This window comes from Convolutriloba macropyga, chromosome 6, assembly GCF_964194025.1.
Source record: "Convolutriloba macropyga chromosome 6, txConMacr16.3, whole genome shotgun sequence".
NCBI lineage: Eukaryota > Metazoa > Xenacoelomorpha > Acoela > Convolutidae > Convolutriloba > Convolutriloba macropyga.
In genome coordinates this window covers 27,426,321-27,450,164 of record NC_134473.1, presented here as the reverse complement: position 1 = coordinate 27,450,164, position 23,844 = coordinate 27,426,321, and the positions used below count along the sequence as shown (strand labels likewise).

Genomic DNA, 23,844 nt, shown 5'->3' with positions numbered 1-23,844 from the left:
CAAAATCTAAGAACCGCCCTTCTCACCATGAGACCATGAGTATACTTCGCCAAAAGTTTCTGTGAATAGCATACTTGGAGACTAGTGAACTAAAAGGCTCTAAGAGACCTTAATGCCCTTTGGGCGCCACCTGTTTATCCCGTTTTGGAGGACAAAAAGTCAAATAGGCCAGACCAAATATCGCTCAAGCTAAAAATTGCAAAAAATATAGCTGGTAGAATATCGGAAACGACTCGAAAAGTTCAATCATGATCTATAAATTTACCTCACCTATATAAGAACTATATAGCACTATATAAGAACTATAGTGCTATTTTATTTAATTTTTGTTATTTTGTATTTATTTTATTTATTTATTTATTTATACTTTGCAAGCGAGGATAAATTAACTCTCTCTCTCTCTCTCTCTCTCATAAAAAGAGATCTTTTCCAATTGTGCCCTCCCCAGATTAGTGATTGCATATTATTTGCACCCCCCCCCCCCGACGCACAAGCTATATTTTTACATAATGATTTACTATGTAAAGACACGTGCTCTGTACCTGGAGGTTGTATAAAGTAATGGGGGGAACAAACGGAAGAAGTCCGAAAAAGAAAAAAAACTCCTTAATAAAACGAGGATCCTTTCCATTTTGCCCCCCCCCCCCAGCTTAGTGGCTGCATATTATGTGCGCCTCCCCAGACGCACGTTCCATACTTAAACAATGATTCTATATGTACTGACACGTGCTCTGTAACTGCGAGGGTTGCACATACTGAGAGACACAAACGGAAAAGATCCTAAAATATTAGGAGTTACATGTTGGTTAGTGAGGAGGGGGCGATAGGCGGGGATTACGGAGTAGTTGAGGGACTGCTGAGGTGGCGGGGGTATGGTGAGGTGGGGGAAGGATGTGAAGTGTCCGTATTTTGGACAGGGAGTGACTGTTATGGGAAGAACACTGTTCAAAAATCCCTTGACATTGAGCATTACGAGCAGTTCCTAATTAATATGCAATGGTAACAAAGCTACTGTCAAAGTCCAATATTCGAAAGCAGAAGTCAATGTTCTAAACCAGAAGTTTATGAAAAAACAGACTACGTTTCCTTAGAATTAGTACATAATACAATCTGGTGGGAATCAAGAACAAAATTTCTTGAAAACAAGGAAAGTCAACTCACAGAAAGAATTAGCTTTGAACAGAAACAATTAAATCAATTAAAACTGTTCATGTTGGCAACCTAAAAGACCTGTCCCTAATGAGACTAAATGAGAGGACAACGAACAATACAAAAATACTCTAAAAAACCCAAAAAAAACATTTAAAAAACTTCCAGAACAAATAGTTTAAAAGTCATGAACACTGAACATAATTCAAAAATTTAAAAAGGTCCATTTATGTCGCATCAGGAACATATGATTCGGCCATAAAGGATACTAGGTGATAAGACAAAAGTATAATCATAAAAAGGGGGAAACATCAATTTTTCAATAATATTTTATGAAAAAAATTGTCAAAGTAAAAAAATTATTAGATGCCAGTCAATGAAATCAACCAACTGCAAATAGGCATAATTAGAACACATGTGTATTTTATAAATAGCAGTCCAGAGAAAAACTCTAAAACAAAAGTCAGATTGCCGCACGGAAAAAAAATTTTGCTTTCAAAAACACATTTATTCAAATACCAATTTCTCACTCCACTTCAAATGTACTTGGAGAAAATCACCCTTGGAACCTAACCTACCCGCATTTCGCTTCCTTCGCTTCTCCAAAGTGATTAAAACAAGCACTCTATAAATTTACTTCTCACTGACGCGAAAAAGCCGAAAAAAAGTGAACCGATCTTGAAAAAAAAACATAGACGGCAGGCTACGGAACGGCATCAAAGTAGCTATTTACTTAGACCCCAGTCAATTGTGAAAAACAAATCTGCTAAAACATAAAGAACATGAATAAAAGTTTAAAATATAAACTCCAAAAAATATATCAGCAAAAAATGCAGAAAAACAGTTATTAATCAAATACCAATTGAAAAAAAAAACAGCAAAGCGGTACACACGGAGAAAACCTAGAAAAATGACAAAATTTGGTTTACAAGATTTTCTACTTAATGCAAAATGATGCTTCCCATCAGTAACTCTACGACAGCCTTCTAAAATTTTGCTCAGTTGATTAAATAACCTAACCAAGAACACCATCACAGACATCCTAATCAACAATTTGAATCAACACAGACATCCTAATCAATACAGACGTCCCAACAAATTATGAAATAAAAAAGCTGCTAAAACAAAGAATCTGTCTAAAATTCGTCAAGTTGCGACTCCGAAAACTTTCAGCAAAAACTATGCAGAAAAAACAGTTATTATTCAAATACCAATTGAAAAAAAAACTGCAAAAACAGTACAAACGGAGAAAACCTAAAACAGAAAAAATTTCTTATACAAGATTTCCTACTAAATGCAAAATGATGCTTCCCATCAGTAACTTTACGACAGCCTTCTGAAATTTTTCTCTGCTCATCAAATGACCTAGTCAAGACCACCATCACACACATCCTAATCACATTTTTTTTCAAAAAATGAAAACTTACAAATTTGTAAGATTATATTATAAAAACATTGAATTGTTACCTATTGGCAAAACAATTTCTCAGACATCTGTCGATACAATAGCAAACATCAAACTCTATCAGAAAACCGCAAACCGGAGTAGACATGCAACAACCTGAACACACAGATGAAAGTAAGCCAAATTTCAATTAAAATATTTCCATTTTAAGCACACAAATCAAAAATTTTTATATAAGAAAATAGACTAGAAAACTAAGCCGAACAATAAAAAGACCCCCATTGGTAACAAAAATTGAAGAAGACCGTAAAGAGTGGTAAAAGCGTTGCACTGGGTAAAAGGCAAAATTAGCTCAAATGATCATCTAAATTTATATTATTTGCATTAGACGTTAAAAAACTTCAAAACATTATTACTAGCCGAAAAAGATGAAACAAACATCTTTGGCTAAAAAATATAGTTTACAGTTTGAAAAAAAACCAACTGGAAAAAATGAAGCAGAATCTGAAAAATTTTACTTTAAGTTGCGACTCTAAAAAGACTAATACAAACAAAAATTAGATCGCAAAACATTGCCAATTGACAGACAATGTAACCAGTTTAAAAATTAAAAAATCTGTGAAAAAACAAAACTCGGTCAAAATTAGGCAAAAATTTGACCAAATTCAATCGATTTTCTGTAACAAAAACAAACCAAAGTTAAAGTTGGCTTAAAATACGGCAGAATGGTAAAAATTGACACCAAAATGGTAAGATTTTATTCAGATGGTCAAAGATGCTTCCAAACGCACTATTACTAGTATAGATGATTGAGAGAAACACCTGTGACTGAATAATCTGAGTTAAAAAAAACTAAGCAACTGCCGCACGTTTCACGAAATTCCGCAATTTCACGAAATTCACGGATCAACAAAATTCCGCTCGATTAGTGAAATTTTTTCACATCTACTTTTCTCGCTCGCTCAAAAGGTTGCTCTCTCTCTCTCTCTCTTTTTACAATTCAAAAAAAATTAACTGTATTGATGTGCTATATTTTTTTTAAAGATGTTCAAACTTTTTTGACATTTTCTTGCCAATGAGAAGTCAAATTGGAGTAGTGATTTTAGCCACACTGGAATAATTAGTAAGCGGAGCGAAAATCAAGAAGTTATAAGTCGTGGCTTGTATTCGATGAGCTTTTCAAAATGAAGTGAGAGAATGGTGTCTAAAGAGATTTCCAGTCTTTAAGAGCAAATTTATTTTCACAGGCGGAAATGACTTGTTTTTTTTTCATTTTCACTATGCACACTTAATGATAGGAATATGTATGTTTTAATGATGCATAGTTGCACTACTTAACCCCTCAAAGAGCACATAACGGTTTTTAGCGAAACTGACACTAAGTCATTTTGAACAAATATTAACGAGTTTTTGAAATTTTCATCTTTTATAATTCTTTTCTTCTATCACTTAGTCTCCTTATGTCAACTCTAGTTGGCTCTCTTATGGATCCCAATTTGATCATGTTGAAGGTTGTTTCCACATCAAACAGTTTTCACTACCTTGACACCACTTGCTTTCAAAAAAGATTAGTTGTTTTTCGGATTTTGTCCTTAGTAGTTGTTGTGTTGTTTTGTCACGTAATCTCATTAATCATGGTTTTTCGTTGCTTTTTCACTAGGAATGTTTGAATTTATCTAGTGTTTTAAAAAGAAAGCTGACAGTTTTAACCACTTTGACAACCTGTTTTCACAAACTATTCGTGTTTTTCTGGATTATGACCGTTTTGTAACTGTATTTTGTTGTCCAGTGGTCAAGTTTCATTAATGATAGATGCTAGATGCTCTCCAATTAGTCATGATTTGATCTATATAATGGCTTAGGCTTAAAACCATTAATTGAAATGGCCTCGACACCATTTGACTTCGGCTACTTATGAACTTTTGTTTGTGTCCAGCTTTTGTTGCATGCTCCCCACAATTGTTTCCAATCAAATTGATATATTCTTTATCTTTACAGATAGTGCAATAGATTTTGAAGAGTTCAAGTTTCAGCAGCCTGTTTCACTGGCTTTGATGTCACTTATTTTCATGACTTTCGTAAAATTCATTTTTGCTAATGTCGTTTGTGTTGCCCTTTTAATTTTTCTGCGGTAGTTTTCTACAAAATCGGTGTTTGCTGTCTAAAGTCGCATTGTGTAAAAGTCTTCTCAATACGTTTTTTGAGAAAATATAGCTTGTTTTTGAAAAAATGATTCTCGTCAAAACCATTCAAATCAACAGCTAGGATATTTTACTTCTAAGGAAATAAAAATTCTCTCCGTCGGAAATTCAAACTAAAAAATTGGATTGAGAAAATTTGTTGGTAAACAAGTTATTGATATATAGATCGAATAAAGACATGCAGAAAAGTTGTTTTTCAGTAACGAATGTTAAGATGTAATCAGACAAACGTTAAAATGTAATCAGACACACGTTAGCGCGTAATAAGTAGGATAGAACTTATCAAATTGACGAAATGAAGAAAAGTTAATCAAAAAAATTGGTGATAAAGTAGAAATATCCGCATATTTGCAGAATGAATAGGTGGCGTTTAGGTTCAGAAAGAAAGATGGGGTTGAAATTTTGAGTTCAGACTGTGAAGCTGTGTGGTTTTCATTAACGAGTACAAAAACAATTTGATTCTTCAAAACGTCGTTGCAAAACAATCTCCCAGAAAATATAATATCCTGGGTATTTGGTGATCAAATGTCCGCTAGTGAGGCGAGGAAATAAGTGACTATTTTTTTTACTATCCAATAACATAGCACTTGGCTACAGAAAATTTTCTCCTTTGAAACGTTAGAACAGATCAAAACAATAATTCTGCCTATCCAGTTTTCACACTAACTAATTTGCGAAAAATACTTCGGAAAGATTTGGTACGAAAAAAACCAAAATATCAAAATGGCAAAATCGACAACAAAACGAATTGTCTAACTGAAAAAGATAGAATTCCGGATCACTACTAACCAATGGGCATAATATTTTAAACAGAAAACAAGAAACAGAGCAGTCAGATAATTATCAAAATCGTACAAACAAAAACCAGTGAAGAAAAACCTTTTGATTCAAATCCAACAATTTGAGCATAAAAACACTCTTGAAGGACGATTTACAAAAAATATAGCAAAAGCCGTTAGTTTTCGAGAAAGATCAAAACACAATAGATTGTAGTTGAGATCGATTAACTTAAAATTGTTCGCTCAACTCTGCAGGATATAAGAGCAATTAGAGGTCATGGTACCAAGTATAGTCATGTAAACAAAACTCAAATCGTTCAAAATGAAATCGGAAATATAGAACTCATGATTTTTATGTAACCACGATTTAGCTTCATAAGCTTTGTTGATTATCTTTTTTATTACAGTTGATTTCCCTATATATGCCTCCATTACAGTTAAAAATATATATCTATTGTTTTAAAGGGAAAGGCGTATTCAAATATTAAGTTAGGATTCCTCACTCCTACAATGGTGATCCTTAACTGTTAATATACGCCTAACACGGAAGCTAAATAACTATTTTTTTCCTTCACGATAATGAAATTTAATAGTTTTACAACAAAATTCGAGAACTTTACCTTTGCTCGACTTCTTAAATTTGTTTCTTTTCCGGGGCCCCGTTATTTTTTCCCATTACTGGTTTTACGGTGATGGATGGTTCGAGGGGTAGCCCGGTAGGTACAGGTTTGGGGGGTTTGGGTACGTTAGATTCGGGTTTGGTTTCGGTAGGCACTGGTCAGGGTTTGGTAGGTAATGGTCAGGGTTTGGTAGGTACAGGTTGGGGTAATAACAGGTATTGGTATGACGGGTACAGGTGCAAGTTCAGGTGACCCTTTAGGTTCAGGTTTTGGGGGAAAATTTCCATCAGGATACCAAACTCTAGCTGGAGCGATCGATCCAAAATTGTTGCTTGCTCAACAACATTTAGCTTCAGGTGGCTACGTTGAGGAGTTTCAGTGAAAACCTCCTGTTTTCTACAGGTCAATTCCCGGAGTATGGTTCCGTCAAATGTAATCTCAATTTATCCCTGCCGGAATAACAAATGATGAGACAAAATTTCATCACATACTTGCTGCAATTCCTGAAGACGTTGCAATCAATCTTCCATTGGGCATAGCGAATTGTAGAGACATCAAACATAATACCTGCGGCATTGTTCAGGAGTCAAAAACAAGAAATGGTTGAAGAAGCCATGGGAATGATTGCATTGGACGGTCAAAAGACTTCATTGTGCTTGATGAGAATTCAACGAAAGCTTGGTGAATGTAAATTGACGTTAGATGAAGATGTCATAAAGCACAGGTTAACGCAAGTAATGCCAGTTTCTGTGTAAACGGCACTCTCAGCCCACCTAGAACTTCCTGTTGAACAATTTGCAAAATAAGCCGATACAATTTATAGCTACTCAAACACTGTAGTTGCCACAAGTACTTCAAACGTAGTTGCAGCCTCTACACAGCAGATGCCAACAAGACCATTGTACAATCCTCATTCAACGCAAAACAACCAATCAGTAAACAAAAACAGTCGAACAGATCAATCGAAAATATACATAGACCTTTCACAGCAGGTCAAAGACCAAAAGTTTGTTGCTATCATCTCTATTCTGCTGAGAAAGCAAAATAATTTAAAGCATGGTGTCAGCGGCCACGACAGAAGCCCAAAAACATAGAGCAAACATCTCGCGCAAACTCTAGCAAATCCATCAAACTAGTAACCCCTAGTTTGTGCGCGGTAACCTCTGCGGGTAACCTCTGCATTCATATAGCCGCTAAATTAGGAGACAATTCAATTGATTTCATAGCAGACACAGGCTCAATGACATCAATACTTATGCCAACTTTTGTTAACAAAAACTTCGTAACACCTACTGTAACAAAACGTAGAACAGTTAATGGAGATTCAATTAAAATTTTTGGCAGAATGCCATTATCAATTTCGATTCCTTCTTTGCGAAGAACATTTCCATTCACATTCTTTTTGGCAGATGTCAAAGACAATATTCTTGGCTTAGACTTCCTGAATGAATTCAAAATTACAATTAATTGTGATAACCTCTTCTTAACTGACAACATAACAGGTCTTTCTACGAGACACTCCTTACCACCAGTTGAAGACAGTCATTTATCAGTCCGTACAAAGACTTTTCGTCAATTGAAAATGATAGAAGGGCAATCATGGAAAAATGTTCTGATGTTTTTGGTGACGTTGATTTTGATGCCGAAGCAGAACATTCCACATAATTGAAACATCCGGGAAACAAAGTTTTCTCTAAACTAAGACAGTTGACTCCAGAAAAGTAAAAATTGCCAAAAATGCCTTTGATGAAATGCAACGACTTGGTACAATACAGTCATCTAAGAGTCCTTATTCGTCACCTTTGCATATGGAGCCGAAGAAAGAAATAGGCGATTGGAGTCCCTGCGGTGACTATCAATCTCTAAATTACATAACTGTCAGAGATAATTATCCAATGCCTCAACTTTCAATGGTTGAAATTAATGACAAAAAAAAAATTCAGCATACTTGACTTGGTCAAATCATATCAGATACCGATTCACTCAGATGAAATAGAAAAAAAACAGTCTATTAACCTGTTGTCTGTCCAGGAGCTAGAAATTGCAAGAGCCGTAACAACTAAAAGCCTCGCCATCAAAAGTTTCAGCTCCAAAAAGTTCGCGACTTTCCCAGTGGTTCGTAGAGAGTTATCGAGTAATTAGAATATATTGCAAAATGTAAATAATGTAAATAGTAAATTAGAGAGAGAAGACTCAAAGGAAAGCGTCAGCGTGTTTCGCTCATTTACTCACTCATTATCTTTCATATCAGTTTATGTATCATATCAAACATCACATATCAAATAAAGCAGAGCAGAGCGAGCTGCAAAATTTACTTCTATTGTCATCTGTCACAACAGAAGAAGTGTCTGAGTTACGACTGCTCACAACAATATCCAAATACATCTATTAAAGAGCTGCAGTTCGCACAACCAGGAGACCATTATCATTAGTGCAAACTTCAATCGACTACTTCTGAACACCTCCGAAAACTGGCTTAAAAATGGGACTCGATTGCCCAATTAATACATTAGACCATTTAAAAAAATTTGCAATTACATCTTCGTTTATCTCAATTACCATTATAACAATCTTAGCAAAATTCAAAAATCGTAGTTAAATTTCGGGTAATTGGCTTTGAAAAAATGTCGATTGATTTAAAATTTGCACTTTTGAATTTATATACAAGTTTAATAGCTTTCATCATTTAAACGTATACAACTTGACTGTAACTCCAATTATATCATATCATCGCCTGAAACCGCGACTCCGTTTTGATCTTTACTGCTTCTCAAAGCTTCGCTAATGTCTCGTCTGAACACTGCCAGATTCTGCGTAAATTTATCTTCATTTTTATTACTTAGATTTCTCTCAATTCCTTCCATCAAGCTGTTGAAAGCTTGAGTCACACCAGCTGCACGTTTCTCGTCCTGTTGTGACTGAATCTGTTCAAGCCGGAACCGTTCAAATGACGTCACTCTGAGCAATATCAGACCGATCAGAGGCCGCGAAAGTGACCACTGATTACGTAAGTCGTCGTAGATCACGGTAGAAAGCATTGTAACCAGCATTTGGTCAAACAGTTCGCCATGAGTCTCTGTGACTTGTAGGAATTGAGCACTGACCGGTGGTTCGAGACTGTTCTTGTTCTTCTTCTGCTTGCTGAACTTCTTGTACATGAAAGTAATGAGTTGATCTAAGGTGCAGCAACAAGAAGTGCCGATTGTTGAATCTACCGACACCAGCCCTGAAAAAAAGACATAAAAAGCAACTGATTCGGAATGCATCATCACTGCTTCACATTTTATCAAGGACACAGTGGTGATCTTCGAGTACTTATAACGCCCGCAAAATATTTGCTAAACAATTTATGATGAAATGTTGAACCACTTTCTCCTTTCACAGGCGGTACTCTACATGATTTAAATGCCTGCCGCACTAAGCATAACTTAAATTTAGATTTGAAAGGTTCAATAAACAAATGATGTGCTTAGTTATATAGGTACAAGTATTCGAGGTGACTAACGTTCAGTTATCAACTTGATACAGAAGTTCCAAGAATGTTTAAGGGTTGTAAGACGGAATTGCTTGCTTTCGCTCGATTTCTTAAACACTCGGTTGCTTTCAACGTCAACAGTTTTCAAAGTTGTTTTCAACGTTAATAGTAAAACTTTGTTTAAGTACATAGTAATCAATGTAAGGGTCGTCAGTCCGTCATTACCCTCGGCGACAGTGCGTAGTATGAATATGAACACATCGATGTCCAGATTGGCTAGGAAGTAGATGTGGTCACCACTGAGTACTTCCAACAGGTTGTAGTAGTTGAGACTCAGTTTGGGATACTGTAGGAAGTTGGAGGCAGACATGGACAGGAGCATCCGCACAAACATCTTCAGAGCGTCTTCAAGCGACTTGTCCTCGTACAGCTGGGAGATCGCAAACTTGATAAAGCCACCTAAAAATGTTCATAATAATATCTCTCTAACAAAACAGTCAATGAAGGATGACAATTCACGTGTACATCACTATAACCGGAACTCTTGTATATTCTAAACAAAAAGCAGTAAACTTTTTGTTATCGCACTTGGAAGCAGAAGCAGAAAACTAGCATATTACAAAAAGTTTAACAGCCTTACAAAATTAACATAAATTGTGAAATGCTTAAGTCGGACCACCATAACAGGAATTAAACGATAACGCAAGACGTGTAATGTACGTCACGAGGATGCAAACTGTTCTTTCATTATTCTCAAATTAAGTCTATCAAGTTTCGGATCTATCCGTTAGTGCCCCCCCAAAAAAAACACTCTTTACAACAGAACACTTGCAATTACATAAAAATAGCTGGCATATTGTCCAAAAATAGCCACAATAGCTTCGTAGATCTGCAGTCTCAAAAAAGATAGTCAAAATTAGCTCAAATGATCATCTAAATTTATATTATTTGCATTAGACGTTAAAAAACTTCAAAACATATTATTACTAGCCGAAAAAGATGAAACAAACATCTTTGGCTAAAAAATATAGTTTACAGTTTGAAAAAAAACCAACTGGAAAAAATGAAGCAGAATCTGAAAAATTTTACTTTAAGTTGCGACTCTAAAAAGACTAATACAAACAAAAATTAGATCGCAAAACATTGCCAATTGACAGACAATGTAACCAGTTTAAAAAATAAAAAATCTGGGAAAAAACCAAATAAACTCGGTCAAAATTAGGCAAAAATTTGACCAAATTCAATCGATTTTCTGTAACAAAAACAAACCAAAGTTAAAGTTGGCTTAAAATACGGCAGAATGATAAAAATTGACACCAAAATGGTAAGATTTAATTCAGATGGTCAAAGATGCTTCCAAACGCACTATTACTAGTATAGATGATTGAGAGAAACACCTGTGACTGAATAATCTGAGAGTTAAAATTAAGCAACTGCCGCACGTTTCACGAAATTCCGCAATTTCACGAAATTCACGGATCAACAAAATTCCGCTCGATTAGTGAAAATTTTTCACATCTACTTTTCTCGCTCGGTCGCTCTCTCTCTCTCTCTCTTTCTCTCTTTTTACAATTCAAAAAAATGAACTGTATTGATGTGCTATATTTTTTTAAAGATGTTCACACTTTTTTGACATTTTCTTGCCAATGAGAAGTCAAATTGGAGTAGTGATTTTAGCCACACTGGACTAATTAGTAAGCGAAGCGAAAATCAAGAAGTTATAAGTCGTGGCTTGTATTCGATGAGCTTTTCAAAATGAAGTGAGAGAATGGTGTCTAAAGAGATTTCCAGTCTTTAAGAGCAAATTTATTTTCACAGGCGGAAATGACTTGTTTTTTTTTCATTTTCACTATGAACACTTAATGATAGGAATATGTATGTTTTAATGATGCATAGTTGGACTATTTAACCCCTCAAAGAGCACATAACGGTTTTTAGCGAAACTGACACTAACTCATTTTGAACAAATATTAACAAGTTTTTGAAATTTTCATCTTTTATAATTCTTGTCTTCTATCACTTAGTCTCCTTATGTCAACTCTAGTTGGCTCTCTTATGGATCCCAATTTGATCATGTTGAAGGTTTTTTCCACATCAAACAGTTTTCACTACCTTGACACCACTTGCTTTCAAAAAAGATTAGTTGTTTTTCGGATTTTGTCCTTAGTAGTTGTTAAGTTGTTTTGTCACGTAATCTCATTAATCGTGGTTTTTCGTTGCTTTTCCACTAGGAATGTTTGAGTTTATCTAGTGTTTTAAAAAGAAAGCTGAAAGTTTTAACCACTTTGACAACCTGTTTTCAAAAACTATTCGTGTTTTTCTGGATTATGACCGTTTTGTAACTGTATTTTGTTGTCCAGTGGTCAAGTTTCATTAATGATAGATGCTAGATGCTCTCCAATTAGTCATGATTTGATCTATATAATGGCTTAGGCTTAAAACCATTAATTGAAATGGCCTCGACACCATTTGACTTCGGCTACTTTTGAACTTTTGTTTGTGTCCAGCTTTTGTTGCATGCTCCCAACAATTGTTTCCAATCAAATTGATATATTCTTTATCTTTACAGATAGTGCAATAGATGTTGAAGAATTCAAGTTTTAGCAGCCTGTTTCACTGGCTTTGACGTCACTTATTTTCATGACTTTCGTAAAATTCATTTTTGCTAATGTCGTTTGTGTTGCCCTTTTAATTTTTCTGCGGTAGTTTTCTACAAAATCGGTGTTTGCTGTCTAAAGTCGCATTGTGTAAAAGTCTTCTCAATACGTTTTTTGAGAAAATATAGCTTGTTTTTGAAAAAATGATTCTCGTCAAAACCATTCAAATCAATAGCTAGGATATTTTACTTCTAAGGAAATAAAAATTCTCTCCGTCGGAAATTCAAACTAAAAAATTGGATTGAGAAAATTTGTTGGTAAACAAGTTATTGATATATAGATCGTTAAAATGTAATCAGACACACGTTAGCACGTAATAAGTAGGATAGAACTTATCAAATTGACGAAATGAAGAAAAGTTAATCAAAAAAATTGGTGATAAAGTAGAAATATCCGCATATTTGCAGAATGAATAGGTGGCGTTTAGGTTCAGAAAGAAAGATGGGGTTGAAATTTTGAGTTCAGATTGTGAAGCTGTGTGGTTTTCATTAACGAGTACAAAAACAATTTGATTCTTCAAAACGTCGTTGCAAAACAATCTCCCAGAAAATATAATATCCTGGGTATTTGGTGACCAAATGTCCGCTATGGAGGCGAGGAAATAATTGACTATTTTTTTACTATCCAATAACATAGCACTTGGCTACAGAATATTTTCTCCTTTGAAACGTTAGAACAGAGATCAAAACAATAATTCTGCCTATCCAGTTTTCACACTAACTAATTTGCGAAAAATACTTCGGAAAGATTTGGTACGAAAAAAACCAAAATATCAAAATGGCAAAATCGACAACAAAACGAATTGTCTAACTGAAAAAGATAGAATTCCGGATCACTACTAACCAATGGGCATAATATTTTAAACAGAAAACAAGAAACAGCAGTCAGATAATTATCAAAATCGTACAATAAACAAAAACCAGTGAAGAAAAACCTTTTGATTCAAATCCAACAATTTGAGCATAACTCTTGAAGGACGATTTAAAAAATATAGCAAATTTTTCGAGAAAGATCAAAACACAATAGATTGTAGTTGAGATCGATTAATTTAAAATTGTTCGCTCAACTCTGCAGGATATAAGAGCAATTAGAGGTCATGGTACCAAGTATAGTCATGTAAACAAAACTCAAATCGTTCAAAATGAAATCGGAAATGTAGAAGTCATGATTTTTATGTAACCACGATTTAGCTTCATAAGCTTTGTTGATTATCTTTTTTATTACAGTTGATTTCCCTATATATGCCTCCATTACAGTTAAAAAAAATATATATATATATATATATATATCTATTGTTTTAAAGGGAAAGGCGTATTTAAATATTAAGTTAGGATTCCTCACTCCTACAATGGTGATCCTTAACTGTTAATATACGCCTAACACGGAAGCTAAATAACTATTTTTTTTCCTTCACGATAATGAAATTTAATCGTTTTACAACAAAATTCGAGAACTTTACCTTTGCTCGACTTCTTAAATTTGTTTCTTTTCCGGGGCACCGTTATTTTTTCCCATTACTGGTTTTACGGTGATGGATGGTTCGAGGGGTAGCCCGGTAGGTACAGGTTTGGGGGGTTTGGGTACGGTAGATTCGGGTTTGGTTTCGGTAGGCACTGGTCAGGGTTTGGTAGGTACTGGTCAGGGTTTGGTAGGTACAGGTTGAGGTAATAACAGGTATTGGTATGACGGGTACAGGTGCAGGTTCAGGTGACCCTGTAGGTTCAGGTTTTGTGGGAAAATTTCCATCAGGATACCAAACTCTAGCTGGAGCGATAGATCCAAAATTGTTGCTTGCTCAACAACATTTAGCTTCAGGTGGCTACGTTGAGCAGTTTCTGTGAAAAACTCCTGTTTTCTACAGGTCAATTCCCGGAGTATGGTTCCGTCAAATGTAATCTCAATTTGTCCCTGCCGGAATAACAAATGATGAGACAAAATTTCATCACATACTTGCTGCAATTCCTGAAGAAGTTGCAATCAATCTTCCATTGGGCATAGCGAATTGTAGAGACATCAGACATAATATCTGCGGCATTGTTCAGGAGTCAAAACAAGAAATGGTTGAAGAAGCCATGGGAATGATTGCATTGGAAGGTCAAAAGACTTCATCGTGCTTGATGAGAATTCAACGAAAGCTTGCTGAATGTAACTTGACGTTAGATGAAGATGTCATAAAGCACAGGTTAACGCAAGTAATGCCAGTTTCTGTGTAAACGGCACTCTCAGCCCACCTAGAACTTCATGTTGAACAATTTGCAAAATAAGCCGATACCATTTAAAGCTACTCAAACACTGTAGTTGCCACAAGTTCTTCAAACGTAGTTGCAGCCTCTACACAGCAGATGCCAACAAGACCATTGTACAATCCTCATTCAACGCAAAACAACCAATCAGTAAACAAAAAAAGTCAAACAGATCAATCGAAAATATACATAGACCTTTCACAGCAGGTCAAAGACCAAAAGTTTGTTGCTATCATCTCTATTCTGCTGCGAAAGCTAAATAATTTAAAGCATGGTGTCAGCGGCCACGACCGAAGCCCAAAAACATAGAGCAAACATCTCGCGCAAACTCTAGCAAATCCATCAAACTAGTAACCCCTAGTTTGTGCGCGGTAACCTCTGCGGGTAACCTCTGCATCCATATAGCCGCTAAATTAGGAGACAATTCAATTGATTTCTTAGCAGACACAGGCTCAATGACATCAATACTTATGCCAACTTTTGTTAACAAAAACTTCGTAACACCTACTGTAACAAAACGTAGAGCAGTTAATGGAGATTCAATAAAAATTTTTGGCAGAATGCCGTTATCAATTTCGATTCCTTCTTTGCGAAGAACATTTCCATTCACATTCTTTTTAGCAGATGTCAAAGACAATATTCTTGGCTTAGACTTCCTGAATGAATTCAAAATTACAATTAATTGTGATAACCTCTTCTTAACTGACAACATAACAGGTCTTTCTACGAGACACTCTTTACCACCAGTTGAAGACAGTCATTTATCAGTCCGTACAAAGACTTTTCGTCAATTGAAAATGATAGAAGGGCAATCATGGAAAAATGTTCTGATGTTTTTGGTGACGTTGATTTTGATGCCGAAGCAAAACATTCCACATAATTGAAACATCCGGGAAACAAAGTTTTCTCTAAACTAAGACAGTTGACTCCAGAAAACTAAAAATTGCCAAAAATGCCTTTGATGAAATGCAACGACTTGGTACAATACAGTCATCTAAGAGTCCTTATTCGTCACCTTTGCATATGGTGCCGAACAAAGAAATAGGCGATTGGAGTCCCTGCGGTGACTATCAATCTCTAAATTACATAACTGTCAGAGATAGTTATCCAATGCCTCAACTTTCAATGGTTGAAATTAATGACAAAAAAAATTCAGCATACTTGACTTGGTCAAATCATATCAGATACCGATTCACTCAGATGAAATAGAAAAAAACAGTCTATTAACCTGTTGTCTGTCCAGGAGCTAGAAACTGCAAGAGCCGTAACAACTTAAAGCCTCGCCATCAAAAGTTTCAGCTCCAAAAAGTTCGCGACTTTCCCAGTGGTTCGTAGAGAGTTATCGAGTAATTAGAATATATTGCAAAATGTAAATAATGTAAATAGTAAATCAGAGAGAGAAGACTCAAAGGAAAGCGTCAGCGTGTTTCGCGCATTTACTCACTCATTATCTTTCATATCAGTTTATGTATCATATCAAACATCACATATCAAATAAAGCAGAGCAGAGCGAGCTGCAAAATTTACTTCTACTGTCATCTTTCACAACAGAAGAAGTGTCTGAGTTACGACTGCTAACAACAATATCCAAATACATCTATTAAAGAGCTGCAGTTCGCACAACCAGGTGACTATTATCATTAGTGCAAACTTCAATCGACTACTTCTGAAAACCTCCGAAAACTGGCTTAAAAAATGGGACTCGATTGCCCAATTAATACTTTAGACCATTTAGAAAAATTTGCAATTACATCTTCGTTTATCTCAATTACCATTATAACAATCTTAGCAAAATTCAAAAATCGTAGTTAAATTTCGGGTAATTGGCTTTGAAAAAATGTCGATTGATTTAAAATTTGCACTTTTGAATTAATATACAAGTTTAATAGCTTTCATCATTTAAACGTATACAACTTGACTGTAACTCCAATTATATCATATCATCGCCTGAAGCCGCGACTCCGTTTTGATCTTTACTGCTTCTCAAAGCTTCGCTAATGTCTCGTCTGAACACTGCCACATTCTGCGTAAATTTATCTTTATTTTTATTACTTAGATTTCTCTCAATTCCTTCCATCAAGCTGTTGAAAGCTTGAGTCACACCAGCTGCACGTTTCTCGTCCTGTTATGACTGAATCTGTTCAAGCCGGAACCGTTCAAATGACGCCACTCTGAGCAATATCAGACCGATCAGAGGCCGCGAAAGTGACCACTGATTACGTAAGTTGTCGTAGATCACGGTAGAAAGCATTGTAACCAGCATTTGGTCAAAGAGTTCGCCATGAGTCTCTGTGACTTGTAGGAATTGAGCACTGACCGGTGGTTCGAGACTGTTCTTGTTCTTCTTCTGCTTGCTGAACTTCTTGTACATGAAAGTAATGAGTTGATCTAAGGTGCAGCAACAAGAAGTGCTGATTGTGGAATCTACCGACACCAGCCCTGAAAAAAAGAGACATAAAAAGCAGCTGATTCGGAATGCATCATCACTGCTTCACATTTTATCAAGGACACAGTGGTGATCTTCGAGTACTTATAACGCCCGCAAAATATTTGCTAAATAATTTATGATGAAATGTTGAACCACTTTCTCCTTTCACAGGCGGTACTCTACATGATTTAAATGCCTGCCGCACTAAGCATAACTTAAATTTAGATTTGAAAGGTTCAATAAACAAATGATGTGCTTAGTTATATAGGTACAAGTATTCGAGGTGACTAACGTTCAGTTATCAACTTGATACAGAAGTTCCAAGAATGTTTAAGGGTTGTAAGACGGAATTGCTTGCTTTCGCTCGATTTCTTAAACACTCGGTTGCTTTCAACGTCAACAGTTTTCAAAGTTGTTTTCAACGTTAATAGTAAAACTTTGTTTAAGTACATAGTAATCAATGTAAGGGTCGTCAGTCCGTCCTTACCTTCGGCGACAGTGCGTAGTATGAATATGAACACATCGATGTCCAGATTTGCTAGGAAGTAGATGTGGTCACCACTGAGTACTTCCAACAGGTTGTAGTAGTTGAGACTCAGTTTGGGATACTGTTGGAAGTTGGAGGCAGACATGGACAGGAGCATCCGAACGAACATCTTCAGAGCGTCTTCAAGCGACTTGTCCTCGTACAGCTGGGAGATCGCAAAGTTGATAAAGCCACCTAAAAATGTTCATAATCATATCTCTCTAACAAAACAGTCAATGAAGGATGACAATTCGCGTGTACATCACTATAACCGGAACTCTTGCATATTCTAAACAAAAAGCAGCAACCTTTTTGTTATCGCACTTGGAAACAGAAGCAGAAAACTAGCATATTACAAAAAGTTTAACAGCCTTACAAAATTAACATAAATTGTGAAATGCTTAAGTCGGACCACCATAACAGGAATTAAACGATAACGCAAGACGTGTAATGTACGTCACGAGGATGCAAACTGTTCTTTCATTAATCTCAAATTAAGTCTATCAAGTTTCGGATCTATCCGTTAGTGCCCCCCCCCAAAAAAAGCACTCTTTACAACAGAACACTTGCAATTACATAAAAATAGCTGGCATATTGTCCAAAAATAGCCACAATAGCTTCGTAGATCTGCAGTCTCAAAAAAGATAGTCAAAATTAGCTCAAATGATCATCTAAATTTATATTATTTGCATTAGACGTTAAAAAACTTCAAAACATAGTACTACTAGCCGAAGAAGATGAAACAAACATCTTTGGCTAAAAAATATAGTTTAAAGTTTGAAAAAAAACCAACTGGAAAAAATGAAGCAGAATCTGAAAAATTTTACTTTAAGTTGCGACTCTGAAAAGACTAATACAAACAAAAATTAGATCGCAAAACATTGCCAATTGACAGACAATGTAACCAGTTTAAAAATTAAAAAATCTGGGAAAAAAACAAAAAAACTCGGTCAAAATTAGGCAAAAATTTGACCAAATTCAATCGATTTTCTGTAACAAAAACAAACCAAAGTTAAAGTTGGCTTAAAATACGGCAGAATGGTAAAAATTGACACCAAAATGGTAAGATTTAATTCAGATGGTCAAAGATGCTTCCAAACGCACTATTACTAGTATAGATGATTGAGAGAAACACCTGTGACTGAATAATCTAAGCAGAGTTAAAAAAAAACTAAGCAACTGCCGCACGTTTCACGAAATTCCGCAATTTCACGAAATTCACGGATCAACAAAAAGCCGCTCGATTAGTGAAATTTTTTCACATCTACTTTTCTCGCTCGGTCGCTCTCTCTCTCTCTCTCTCTCTCTCTCTCTCTCTCTCTCTTTCTCTCTTTTTACAATTCAAAAAAAATGAACTGTATTGATGAGCTATATTTTTTTAAAGATGTTCACACTTTTTTGACATTTTCTTGCCAATGAGAAGTCAAATTGGAGTAGTGATTTTAGCCACACTGGACTAATTAGTAAGCGGAGCGAAAATCAAGAAGTTATAAGTCGTGGCTTGTATTCGATGAGCTTTTCAAAATGAAGTGAGAGAATGGTGTCTAAAGAGATTTCCAGTCTTTAAGAGCAAATTTATTTTCACAGGCGGAAATGACTTGTTTTTTTTCATTTTCACTATGAACACTTAATGATAGGAATATGTATGTTTTAATGATGCATAGTTGGACTATTTAACCCCTCAAAGAGCACATAACGGTTTTTAGCGAAACTGACACTAACTCATTTTGAACAAATATTAACGAGTTTTTGAAATTTTCATCTTTTATAATTCTTTTCTTCTATCACTTAGTCTCCTTATGTCAACTCTAGTTGGCTCTCTTATGGATCCCAATTTGATCATGTTGAAGGTTTTTTCCACATCAAACAGTTTTCACTACCTTGACACCACTTGCTTTCAAAAAAGATTAGTTGTTTTTCGGATTTTGTCCTTAGTAGTTGTTAAGTTGTTTTGTCACGTAATCTCATTAATCGTGGTTTTTCGTTGCTTTTTCACTAGGAATGATTGAGTTTATCTAGTGTTTTAAAAAGAAAGCTGAAAGTTTTAACCACTTTGACAACCTGTTTTCAAAAACTATTCGTGTTTTTCTGGATTATGACCGTTTTGTAACTGTATTTTGTTGTCCAGTGGTCAAGTTTCATTAATGATAGATGCTAGATGCTCTCCAATTAGACATGATTTGATCTATATAATGGCTTAGGCTTAAAACCATTAATTGAAATGGCCTCGACACCATTTGACTTCGGCTACTTTTGAACTTTTGTTTGTGTCCAGCTTTTGTTGCATGCTCCCCACAATTGTTTCCAATCAAATTGATATATTCTTTATCTTTACAGATAGTGCAATAGATTTTGAAGAGTTCAAGTTTCAGCAGCCTGTTTCACTGGCTTTGATGTCACTTATTTTCATGACTTTCGTAAAATTCATTTTTGCTAATGTCGTTTGTGTTGCCCTTTTAATTTTTCTGCGGTAGTTTTCTACAAAATCGGTGTTTGCTGTCTAAAGTCGCATTGTGTAAAAGTCTTCTCAATACGTTTTTTGAGAAAATATAGCTTGTTTTTGAAAAAATGATTCTCGTCAAAACCATTCAAATCAACAGCTAGGATATTTTACTTCTAAGGAAATAAAAATTCTCTCCGTCGGAAATTCAAACTAAAAAATTGGATTGAGAAAATTTGTTGGTAAACAAGTTATTGATATATAGATCGAATAAAGACATGCAGAAAAGTTGTTTTTCAGTAACGAATGTTAAGATGTAATCAGACAAACGTTAAAATGTAATCAGACACACGTTAGCGCGTAATAAGTAGGATAGAACTTATCAAATTGACGAAATGAAGAAAAGTTAATCAAAAAAATTGGTGATAAAGTAGAAATATCCGCATATTTGCAGAATGAATACGTGGCGTTTAGGTTCAGAAAGAAAGATGGGGTTGAAATTTTGAGTTCAGATTGTGAAGCTGTGTGGTTTTCATTAACGAGTACAAAAACAATTTGATTCTTCAAAACGTCGTTGCAAAACAATCTCCCAGAAAATATAATATCCTGGGTATTTGGTGATCAAATGTCCGCTAGTGAGGCGAGGAAATAAGTGACTATTTTTTTTTACTATCCAATAACATAGCACTTGGCTACAGAAAATTTTCTCCTTTGAAACGTTAGAACAGAGATCAAAACAATAATTCTGCCTATCCAGTTTTCAGACTAACTAATTTGCGAAAAATACTTCGGAAAGATTTGGTACGAAAAAACCAAAATATCAAAATGGCAAAATCGACAACAAAACGAATTGTCTAACTGAAAAAGATAGAATTCCGGATCACTACTAACCAATGGGCATAATATTTTAAACAGAAAACAAGAAACAGAGCAGTCAGATAATTATCAAAATCGTACAATAAACAAAAACCAGTGAAGAAAAACCTTTTGATTCAAATCCAACAATTTGAGCATAAAAACACTCTTGAAGGACGATTTAAAAAATATAGCAAGAGCCGTTAGTTTTTTCGAGAAAGATCAAAACACAATAGATTGTAGTTGAGATCGATTAACTTAAAATTGTTCGCTCAACTCTGCAGGATATAAGAGCAATTAGAGGTCATGGTACCAAGTATAGTCATGTAAACAAAACTCAAATCGTTCAAAATGAAATCGGAAATATAGAACTCATGATTTTTATGTAACCACGATTTAGCTTCATAAGCTTTGTTGATTATCATTTTTATTACAGTTGATTTCCCTATATATGCCTCCATTACAGTTAAAAATATATATATATATATATATATATATATATATATATATATATATATCTATTGTTTTAAAGGGAAAGGCGTATTTAAATATTAAGTTAGGATTCCTCACTCCTACAATGGTGATCCTTAACTGTTAATATACGCCTAACACGGAAGCTAAATAACTTTTTTTTCCTTCACGATAATGAAATTTAATCGTTTTACAACAAAATTCGAGAACTTTACCTTTGCTCGACTTCTTAAATTTGTTTCTTTTCCGGGGCCCCGTTATTTTTTCCCATTACTGGTTTTACGGTGATGGATGGTTCGAGGGGTAGCCCGGTAGGTACAGGTTTGGGGGGTTTGGGTACGGTAGATTCGGGTTTGGTTTCGGTAGGCACTGGTCAGGGTTTGGTAGGTACTGGTCAGGGTTTGGTAGGTACAGGTTGGGGTAATAACAGGTATTGGTATGACGGGTACAGGTGCAGGTTCAGGTGACCCTGTAGGTTCAGGTTTTGTGGGAAAATTTCCATCAGGATACCAAACTCTAGCTGGAGCGATAGATCCAAAATTGTTGCTTGCTCAACAACATTTAGCTTCAGGTGGCTACGTTGAGGAGTTTCTGTGAAAAACTTCTGTTTTCTCCAGGTCAATTCCCGGAGTATGGTTCCGTCAAATGTAATCTCAATTTGTCCCTGCCGGAATAACAAATGATGAGACAAAATTTCATCACATACTTGCTGCAATTCCTGAAGACGTTGCAATCAATCTTCCATTGGGCATAGCGAATTGTAGAGACATCAAACATAATATCTGCGGCATTGTTCAGGAGTCAAAACAAGAAATGGTTGAAGAAGCCATGGGAATGATTGCATTGGACGGTCAAAAGACTTCATTGTGCTTGATGAGAATTCAACGAAAGCTTGCTGAATGTAACTTGACGTTAGATGAAGATGTCATAAAGCACAGGTTAACGCAAGTAATGCCAGTTTCTGTGTAAACGGCACTCTCAGCCCACCTAGAACTTCCTGTTGAACAATTTGCAAAATAAGCCGATACCATTTATAGCTACTCAAACACTGTAGTTGCCACAAGTACTTCAAACGTAGTTGCAGCCTCTACACAGCAGATGCCAACAAGACCATTGTACAATCCTCATTCAACGCAAAATAACCAATCAGTAAACAAAAAAAGTCAAACAGATCAATCGAAAATATACATAGACCTTTCACAGCAGGTCAAAGACCAAAAGTTTGTTGCTATCATCTCTATTCTGCTGAGAAAGCAAAATAATTTAAAGCATGGTGTCAGCGGCCACGACAGAAGCCCAAAAACATAGAGCAAACATCTCGCGCAAACTCTAGCAAATCCATCAAACTAGTAACCCCTAGTTTGTGCGCGGTAACCTCTGCGGGTAACCTCTGCATTCATATAGCCGCTAAATTAGGAGACAATTCAATTGATCTCATAGCAGACACATGCTCAATGACATCAATACTTATGCCAACTTTTGTTAACAAAGACTTCGTAACACCTACTGTAACAAAACGTAGAACAGTTAATGGAGATTCAATTAAAATTTTTTGGCAGAATGCCGTTATCAATTTCGATTCCTTCTTTGCGAAGAACATTTCCATTCACATTCTTTTTAGCAGATGTCAAAGACAATATTCTTGGCTTAGACTTCCTGAATGAATTCAAAATTACAATTAATTGTGATAACCTGTTCTTAACTGACAACATAACAGGTCTTTCTACGAGACACTCTTTACCACCAGTTGAAGACAGTCATTTATCAGTCCGTACAAAGACTTTTCGTCAATTGAAAATGATAGAAGGGCAATCATGGAAAAATGTTCTGATGTTTTTGGTGACGTTGATTTTGATGCCGAAGCAGAACATTCCACATAATTGAAGCATCCGGGAAACAAAGTTTTCTCTAAACTAAGACAGTTGACTCCAGAAAACTAAAAATTGCCAAAAATGCCTTTGATGAAATGCAACGACTTGGTACAATACAGTCATCTAAGAGTCCTTATTCATCACCTTTGCATATGGTGCCGAAGAAAGAAATAGGCGATTGGAGTCCCTGCGGTGACTAACAATCTCTAAATTACATAACTGTCAGAGATAGTTATCCAATGCCTCAACTTTCAATGGTTGAAATTAATGGCAAAAAAATTCAGCATACTTGACTTGGTCAAAGCATATCAGATACCGATTCACTCAGATGAAATAGAAAAAAAACAGTCTATTAACCTGTTGTCTGTCCAGGAGCTAGAAACTGCAAGAGCCGTAACAACTAAAAGCCTCGCCATCAAAAGTTTCAGCTCCAAAAAGTTCGCGACTTTCCCAGTGGTTCGTAGAGAGTTATCGAGTAATTAGAATATATTGCAAAATGTAAATAATGTAAATAGTAAATCAGAGAGAGAAGACTCAAAGGAAAGCGTCAGCGTGTTTCGCTCATTTACTCACTCATTATCTTTCATATCAGTTTATGTATCATATCAAACATCACATATCAAATAAAGCAGAGCAGAGCGAGCTGCAAAAAGTGTCTGAGTTACGACTGCTCACAACAATATCCAAATACATCTATTAAAGAGCTGCAGTTCGCACAACCAGG

General features: G+C 35.5%; 2 protein-coding genes and 2 pseudogenes across 2 annotated transcripts in view; 2 read left to right on the top strand and 2 right to left on the bottom strand.

Annotated features, from left to right (window-relative positions):
* Positions 1 to 23,844, top strand: part of LOC142340905 (mitochondrial dimethyladenosine transferase 1-like) — a 498,997-nt gene that overhangs the window by 259,509 nt on the left and 215,644 nt on the right. The gene's annotated exons all lie outside the window — the stretch shown is intronic.
* LOC142340904 (guanine nucleotide-binding protein G(I)/G(S)/G(O) subunit gamma-12 pseudogene) overlaps positions 1 to 23,844 on the top strand; it is a 407,251-nt pseudogene that overhangs the window by 199,783 nt on the left and 183,624 nt on the right.
* LOC142341275 (exportin-7-A pseudogene) lies at positions 8,872 to 16,126 on the bottom strand (annotated as a pseudogene).
* Positions 16,460 to 22,001, bottom strand: LOC142341274 (exportin-7-A-like). The gene is made up of 4 exons (XM_075392193.1): positions 21,956 to 22,001; positions 17,445 to 17,678; positions 16,787 to 16,968; positions 16,460 to 16,651 (listed from the first exon to the last, which is right to left on the bottom strand). Exons 1-4 carry the CDS (start codon positions 21,999 to 22,001, stop codon positions 16,460 to 16,462), a joined length of 654 nt encoding a protein of 217 aa, XP_075248308.1.